Here is an 8873-nt window from a genome sequence, read left to right as displayed (position 1 = left end):
ATGAAAGATAAACATGGTGCATTAAATACATTAACATCATCAAAAACCCTAATATGTTGAATGCTTTTAATCAAGGAATATTAACACTGTTAAACAATTTACCTCTTGGTCTCTCTACTTGATAGTATCACCTGAAAAGATTAATGGGCATTGAATATTAATATCTTCGAAAACCCTAATCTGTTGAACGCTTTTAACCAAGGAATATTAACCCTATTTGAAGACCTTAATTTCTGGAACACTTTTAACTAGGAATCTCGACTTTTTGGGAAGGATTCCTTATTGAGAATCTCTCCCATTCATTGATGAATGACATGAATCCAACACATAAGTAATTAACTAGTATTTTTCATTAACCTTTGGTACACTAAAATGCACAATACCAGCCTGCAACGATGATGACCTTTTAATTCTAGGGATTAGAGCACCAATGATGAAAGTATTGTGCATATAAAACAAACGATATACCATGCAAGACTCCTCTGATAATCCAGTTTGATATACACAACATATGAGTTTCCACACTTATATTCCCAAAATCTCATTAATATTGAAATATAATTTTTTTTTGGGTAAAATATATAGTGTGGCAATCATGTAGATAGATTGTCTAGATTAATTCCCTAATTTTGAATAATTTAAAGGTCTAACCTTAAAACACAAATTATGATAAGATTTTTTTTTTTATAAAAAAAATAATGAGAAAAATTAATATCAATTAATTTAAAGCACACATATTCAATATGAGTTGAGATGCGATACTGACTTCACCAATACAAGAATGCACGACCTCAAGGAGAATTACCAGTGTCACGACCTAGCGCCTTTAAGTGGCCATGATTTTATTAGCGTTTCAAGCTCTTCCTATTTACGCGGTTACCATATTCAAGTTTTACACGTGTCTCTCATGCCAACCAGAACTTTCCGGTTTTAACTTGACAGGTAAAAACGTAAATCCCCAAATGAGAATGTACTAGCTGCCATGTAACTACCAAACTAACTCTTAGACGCTTAATTTGCACCATCTGGATTCCATAATACGTGGCTAATCAGGGGCATTTCTGTCATTTTGTAGCATGATCACTTATGTGACGACACATGGCCGCACAACTTCCAAAGTGGGTCCCATTTGCACATCCACCTGCCTCACCGTAGAAAGCGTATCCTTGCTGTTCACAAGTCCAATACGACTACGACGGGATTTACCCAAAAAGAAAAATAAACTAATGCGAGGTGGGGTAGTAGTCACGTCGAGGTGTCAAATCGTATTCCAGCACAGCAATCTTGGAAATGATAGTGGTCTATCTGGGAAATGATAGTGGTCTTGGACACCTAACTGATCCTGGAGGTCAATCTTGTAATATCACTTCTCTGTTAAAATTTACATCCCTCGGCCGTCACCCCTCTCTCCGTCTTTCGCTTATAAATAAATTCCTATTGGGTTCTTGCGATTACTGTCAAAGAATGGGTTTTGAAGCTATCGGAGAGAACGGCTGGAGCTCTTGCGTTCATCACAACTTTCATGGCGTTGGTGTTTCTGTAGCAATTCGTTTTCTGTGCAGCGAGCGTAAAGGATTTTCCAGATCCGTTCATATTCGCTCCAAATTAAGTTTTGGATCTGCCAACGTGAGCATCCCCTGATCTCTCTTCCACTGGATCCGGTTTCTAGAATTCCCAAATCCTTGAGTTAATCAAAACACTTGAATCTCTGTAAGTTTCACATCTAGTTTTGAAAACATTTGAGACTGTTCTTCATTTCTCACTCTATTATTGATGAATTTTCGGAGAAGATGATGATCGAAGAAGAAAACCCACAAGACGAAATCCAGAATTCTGAGCCGCTGATTCCGGGTTTACCGGATGAAATCTCAGAACACTGCCTTCTCCACCTACCGTATCCTTACCAGGTCTTGGTTCGGTCGGTTTCATCTTCATGGAATCGAGCCATCAATGATCCAAGCTTCCTCTTCTCCAAGAAAACCCTTTCTCTCTCTCTCCCGTACATCTTTGTCTTTGCCTTCCACAGATCAACATCGAAGCTTCAATGGCAAGCATTAGACCCCCGATCGGGCCGATGGTTCGTCCTCCCAACCATGCCCTGCGCGAACCCGGTTCGACCGGACAGTTTCGCTTGCGCTTCACTTCCCCGGCAAGGCTCGCTTTTCGTCCTTGGAGGCTTGAGGTCCGACAAAGAAACCTCTCTACCGACACTTCTTACGTACCGGACCGGTACGAACAGGTGGTCCTTAGCGTGTCCGATGCAGAACCCGAGGTCATTCTTCGCTGCAGGAAGTATCGGTGGGAAGATCTTCGCTGCTGGTGGTACAGGTACGGGCGTGGCGGAAACGGTTTCGGCTGTGGAGTGTTACGATCCGGGGAAGGACACGTGGGTGTCGGTGAAGAATATGCGGTTTGGGTTGGCGAGGTACGATGCGGCTGTAGTTGGTGACAGAATGTATATCACCGAAGGTTGGACGTGGCCGTTCAGCTTTTCGCCCAGAGGAGGTGTTTATGATGCCAAAAGGGACACATGGGAGGAGATGACTATTGGGATGAGGGAAGGGTGGACGGGAATCAGCGTTGTATTGGGTGACAGGTTGTTTGTGATGACAGAGCATGGGAGTTGTAGGTTAAAGGTGTATGTACCTGAGAGTGACACGTGGCAGTATGTGGGTGGTGGGGGTTTCCCATGTGAGACATTGAAGAAGCCCTTTGCTGTGTGTGGCGCAGAGGGGAAGATATATGTTGTTTGTAGTGGGTTAGATATGGCTGTAGGAAGTGTTTTTTATGGAGAAGGGAATGTGTGGGTGGAGTGGGAGGTTGTGAGGGCTCCTAAGGCTTTCAATGATTTTGTTCCATCAAACACTCAGGTTCTCTATGCTTGATTTTTGGTAAACTTTATGCAGATCATGTTTTTGTTATTATAATTATTAAACTATTAATGTAATCTCATGTTTAAAAGGTCATTCATATGAATATAATCAATACGAAAGACGTCTATACACTAGAGAGAGAGAGAGAGAGAGAGAGAGAGAGAGAGAGAACCTTCTTCACTAGATACTCATGGGATCCCCGAAGCATCTTTAAGTCCCTCTGGATGGAGTTTCACAAGAACCATATCACAAATATTGAACTTGTCAGTTCTCCTTTCCCTAATCAGCCCACTTCTTAATGCGGCATGCCGCTTTGTCAAGGTAGGCCTTTGCCATTTTGGCATTGTCATTCTAGTCCTTTGCAAATCGATGAGCTGCAGGGCTGCTCCCCATGTAGTCTACAACAAACATATGTGGCGCCAATGTTTATTGGCCAGTGATTAGCTCAAAAGGACTTTTGTGAGTAGCGGAGCTCGGAGCTCTGAGCTCTGTTGTGATACCATGGTCTAATACTACTCTTTTGTTTATTCTGTCCGGCTATGAGGGGGTTTCTGTAAATAAGTTGTATCCATAGATTGCTCATTAGCACTTCTTTTCATTCCATTATAATGCATTTCCTTAATTCTAATTTATTCCTGAATCTAATAAACTTAGGTTTTTGGTATTCTAACCATCTCTAGGTATTTCAAGTTGTTCACTGAAGCTAAAACCAAATCCTATGACCGTCATGGCCAATATAAACAGATGAGTATTGGATTCTATCGATTCTTGCTTGCTTCATGATTCTTCTAATTTGGACCACTTTCTGGAGGCTTTGCCCAACACTTATCTTTCATCCTCCTTTTAGGATCTCTCTATTTTAATTTGTACAGGTTTCTCTAGCAAAGCCCAAAATATTTCAGGATGGGCTTGTGGTGTTTCCTTTAGAGGATATTTTATCTTTTTGCATGCAATTATATGATGACAGGAGAAAGCATTGATGCAGATTATAGAAGCTTACTATACGGTGTAAAGCAGGCAAGGGAGGAAGGGTGAGACGCGGTAGAAGTTTGGAGTCATTCGGTTGATGTGCATAAGCTGATCAAGGATAATAGCACCTATTTGTGGCCTTGTAGAATAATCCCTCTTTTTTTTGGATGTTTATAATTTCCTTCTTCTAATCAACTTTTGTCTCAATCATTCCAACGAAATTGTGTACTTATTTAAGAAAATTGTTTATCTTGTTATGCATAGGAAAAACTAAGATTTATGGCATTGGGACTAATGTGGACGTACTAAGTTATCTCAATTAATGAACTTTTTATTATCTCATAAAAAAAATTTGTAGTAGATTATTGCTGGTTAAGAATCTTCAACTTTGAAAGCTAGTTGTTTAGATTCCAAGAGTCACATTGATTCTGAGTGGGATAATCTCTTTCCTCAAATACATTTGAACACCTCCTCTTATCAGATCTGTCTTTTGAGATGGAAATTTACATTATAGGTTTAATGGCTTGTTTAAACCATACTTCTTCCTCATCTGATTGGGCTATACACTTTCTTGTCGATGATATTATGCATCTTAAGTCTTTGTTTTGATGATACTTTTGTGTTTATTTCTTTGTTTCCCAAGAGCATAATGTTGACGAGGCACATGTCTTAACTAAAGGGGCTTGTCTAATACATTTTTCTAGATTCTAAGGGTCTAGTGGTTTTCCTTAGCCATACTTTTTCCTCAATTGATTGGGCAACTTGCCTTCTTCTTGTTGATATTTTGTCTCTAACCCAAAGGGGTAGTGCAGTTGGTGAGCAACAAACTTGGTGCGAGTTGTAAACTCTGACGTCCTAAGTTCGACTCCCATTAGGCACACCTTGGGCCACTCACACGGGGTTTTTTAGTGCTCTTCACTGCTTTTAGTGAACGTTGAATAGTTCTCATTCAACCCCAGTATGACCCGGTCTATGCCCTTTTGGGATCAGTATGGGCCCGCGAGACTAGTTAGGCTGAAGGCCTGGGTACCCGTCGTTAGAAAAAAAATTTTGACATTTTGTGCGTTAAGTCTTTGTTTTGATAATAATTTCATTTTTTTCCCTTCATTCCCTGACAACTTAATGTTGATGAGGCTCACGAATTATCTAAAGGAGGTTTCTCTACAACATTTCTCAAGATTCTAAGGGTTTAGTGTCTTGACTAAACCGTACTTCTTCCTCACTTGATTGGGCTAATTGCTTTCTTGTTGATGATATTTTGTGCCTCAAGTCTTTGTTTTGATAATAGTTTTGTTTTTTCTTTGTTCCCCAAGAGCTTAATGTTGAGGCTCATGTCATAAGTAAAGGGCTTCTCTACTACTTTTGTCTAGAGTGAGGTGTGTTTAGGCTCTGATGCGGTAAAAATTACCAGATGATCTTCCCTGTAGTTCCTGGTGCTTTAGTCGACCTGCGCAGAAGAGATGACAGGGGAGAGCCGGGCTGACCCGACAAGGGATTCTCCGATGCCTAAGTCAGATCTTTCCACAGTAGATGCTCAAGAGAGCTTTTCTAGTAAAAAAAAAAAGATTCATCCTCTATGATGGAGGCTTACCTTGGTATTTATAGGCTGCTGATGGAGAGAGAAGGAAGGGCGTTTTTGGAGAATCCTGTTTAGGCGTAGAGTCCTTGAGGGGAGTGGCTCTGTGATTCTGGGAACATTTCGGGTTCCAGGACATGTTCTGGGAATATTCCCCATTGATCTCAGAGGTGCAAGTCGTGAGAGGTGTGGACGCCTCTGATGACGTGTAGTGGATAGAGTCCTACGCACGTGATCAGGGATCACGTCTTGAATGTTGGAGTGGATGTGTGCACGTTTATGGGTGCCTTATTTGGCTGTGCCGAGCCGAGGTGATAAGTCGGCTGAACCGAGGTGACTGGTTGGCATGAGAAGAGGTGGAGGTGGCTACTCAACATGAGGAGAGGCCGAGGTGGCTGCTCAGCACAAGGAGAGGCCGAGGTGGTGGGTCAGTCTTCTGTTCAGGTTTGCATACACACTTCAGTCGTGCTGAGGAAGGGGACATATTTTGCCTCATCACCAGCCCCCCACTCTAACAGTTCGGATCGATCTGCTAGAACATTTAATTCAATCTCAACTTTCGTACGACGTGCGCTATCTATTCAGTGCGAAACACACTAATTCACTTTCTCAGTCGAGGCTGCTTAACGGTTCAAGGACGTGGCTGTCGCTTGTTCAAAGGCGAAGGAGGAGGCAAAGCGCCTTCATAGGGAGCCACACAAGATCACAGGCCAACTGGAGGTTGAAAAGAAAATGGCCTGATCTGAGGAGGTCCATGCTAATGATGTCGAGTTGATAATTGGAGAGCTAGAACAAGAGGTTGCTAAGCAGCTCAATGCCAAAAACAACTTGATGAAGGAGAATGATGCTCTCTAGGATGTGTTATCCGAGACTCAGGACGCTCGCAAGAAGAAGGAGGAGGAGCTCACAACTAGGGTTGAGGATCTGAAAAGGCAACACCTGGCCGAGCTGGAGGCCAATGATGTGGCTGAACCCCTAGGCCTGTCAAAAGTTGTTGGTTGACATTAACATTGCTTCGTTTCAGGTCTGCTCGGATGATGCCATCCGATTCATCCTGAGTGAGATGACAGGCAACAATCTGACAGACTATGAGTAGCGCGTTCCCCCCTACTACTTCGGTGCAACTCAACGACTCGATCGACGTTGGTGAAGAGGTGACCCGACTCGAAGGATAGCCAAGTGAAGAGCTAGGCTCGTGGATTAGCCCTCCGAGATTAGCCTTGTATATATATATATATTTATGTAGATGTCTCCTTCGGGAGTGATGTACTTTGAGGGCTTTTTTCCCTTTTTTGGTGAATGAAAATTTTGTTTTGATGTCTTCATCTCTCAGCATTCTTGTGCTTCTTTCTTTATTTTTTTGTACTTTGAGTCGGCTCGAAATGAGTAATTGTTGGAAGAATAAGGACCAGTATAGCTGTCTGAATGTGGCTCCGTTCCCTAGCTAAGCTTGGAATTGATCTTCCATGTCTAGTTTATGAGTTCTTGAGGTACCAAGCCTAGGCCTAGCCATAGGGGTGCCGAGCTGGGGCTCGATCTTAGAGAATGCCAAGCTTGGGCTTTGTCTTAGAGGGTGCCGAGCTTGGGCTCGATATTTTGAGGTGCCAAACCTAGGTTTGGTCTTGGTAGTGCCGAGTTGGGGCTCGGTCTTAGAAATGCCGAGCTTGGGCTCTGTCTTATAGGGTGCCGAGCTTGTACTTGGTCTTTTGAGGTGCCAAACCTAGGTTTGGTCTTAGCAGTGCCGAGCTGGGGCTCGATCTTAGAGAATGCCAAGCTTGGGCTCGGTCTCGGTCTTAGAGGCTATCGAGCTGTAGCCCGGTCTTAGATGCTGTCGAGCTGTAGCCCAACCTTTATGCCTTAGTTGTTAAGGTCTTTGAGTTGCCAAACTAGGGTCTGGTCTTGATAATTCCGAGCTTGAGCTCGATCTTAGATGTTGCCGAGCTGTAGCCCGATCTTAGATGCTGTCGAGCTGTAGCCCGGTCTTTATGCCTTAGTTGTTAAGGTCTTTGAGTTGCCAAACTAGGGTCTGGTCTTGATAGTGCCGAGCTTGAGCTCGGTCTTAGATGCTATCGAGCTGGAGCTCGGTCTTAGATGCCTTAGTTGTTAAGGTCTTTGAGTTACCAAACTAGGGTCTGGTCTTGATAGTGCTGAGGTTGAGCTTGGTCTTAGATGCTGCCGAGCTGGAGCTCGGTTTTAGATAATGCCGAGCTAGAGCCCGGTTTTAGATGTTGTCGAGCTATAGCCTGGTCTTTATGCCTTAGTTGTTAAGGTCTTTGAGTTTCCAAACTAGTGTTTGGTCTTGATAGTACCGAGCTTGAGCTCAGTCTTAGATGCTACCGAGCTGGAGCCCGATCTTAGATGCTATCGACCTGTAGCCCGATCTTAGATGCTATCGAGCTGTAGCCCGATCTTTATACCTTAGTTGTTAAGGTCTTTGCGTTGCCAAACTAGGGTTTGGTCTTGATGGTGTCGAGCTTGAGCTTTGTCTTAGATGCCTTAGTGCGTAAGGGCTTGAGGTGCCGAGCCATGCTTGGGCTTACGTGCCTTAGTGCGTAGGGTCTTGAGGTGCCGAGCCGTGCTAGGGCTTGCATGACTTAGTGTCACACCCCGTTCACACTGAACCGGAGTGGTGACCGAGTTAACATCGGTTAACCCAAACCTGCCAGGATCATCAGATACTGTATTCCACCACAGCATACGCACAACTAACATAAGTTCATCAGATCAGCGGAAGACTAAGTTTTACCTGTGAATAAATCCCATATACTTGATACCCGAATTGTGATACAATAATTATATACATGTGGGCCCGAAGGCATGATAATTACACAATAAAAGTACAATTCATATATCAAGTATATACAAGAAATCATCAAAACAATCAGAGTGCACAGCTCGGCTCGGTATCAAGGCTGGAGCTCAGCTCGGCATCAAAGGTTGCGACCAGCTCGGCATCATATAGAAGAGCTCAGCTCGGCCTCAGAAGTGGGGCTCAGCACGGCCTCAGAACTGCTGTCCCGCAGCACAGCTCTCGCACGAGCTGTCTACGCCGTGCTCAAACTCCTCAGGGGTCCACCAGTCCTCTTCAGGAATCTCGACTGTGGGACCCACCCCATGCTCCTCAGATGTATGACCTGCAAAATCATCTAAAAAGGGGTGTACACGTGGGATGAGCTCACTAGCTCAGTAAGTAGAAAGATGGACCACACACAACAGTCCACACATCACAACACATCATATGCACTACATGCCATGCTATACATTTTAAATCACATCCACCTAAGCAAACATTACTAAGTCCTTGGTTTTAGTGCTACTACAACCACAGTGCGCGTATACTCCGGGTACGAGCCGCAAACTCCCTCCCGCGATACGCCCATAGGGCTGTCGGAGAAGGCCCACCGTGAGTACTCGGAAAATTAAAGACAATGCCGTCCACCGGCTCTCAACAGAAA

General features: G+C 43.7%; 1 protein-coding gene across 3 annotated transcripts; it reads left to right on the top strand.

Annotated features, from left to right (window-relative positions):
* Window positions 1–1414: 1414 nt before the first annotated feature.
* LOC122085784 (F-box protein AFR) lies at window positions 1415–4184 on the top strand. Of its 3 annotated transcripts, none has more exons than XM_042654361.1 (2): window positions 1415–2870; window positions 3859–4184. In XM_042654361.1, the coding sequence occupies exons 1-2, from the start codon at window positions 1791–1793 to the stop codon at window positions 3883–3885; spliced, it is 1107 nt and encodes a 368-aa protein (XP_042510295.1). In that variant the 5' UTR covers window positions 1415–1790; the 3' UTR covers window positions 3886–4184. The 3 variants fall into 3 exon arrangements, with proteins under 3 accessions (XP_042510295.1, XP_042510294.1, XP_042510297.1); XM_042654360.1 differs by having other exon boundaries at window positions 3841–4184; XM_042654363.1 differs by having other exon boundaries at window positions 3554–4184.
* Window positions 4185–8873: the final 4689 nt, after the last annotated feature.

The sequence above is a fragment of the Macadamia integrifolia genome, chromosome 8, assembly GCF_013358625.1.
Source record: "Macadamia integrifolia cultivar HAES 741 chromosome 8, SCU_Mint_v3, whole genome shotgun sequence".
NCBI classification, from domain to species: Eukaryota; Viridiplantae; Streptophyta; class Magnoliopsida; order Proteales; family Proteaceae; genus Macadamia; species Macadamia integrifolia.
This window is presented reverse-complemented; position numbering and strand designations above follow the sequence as displayed.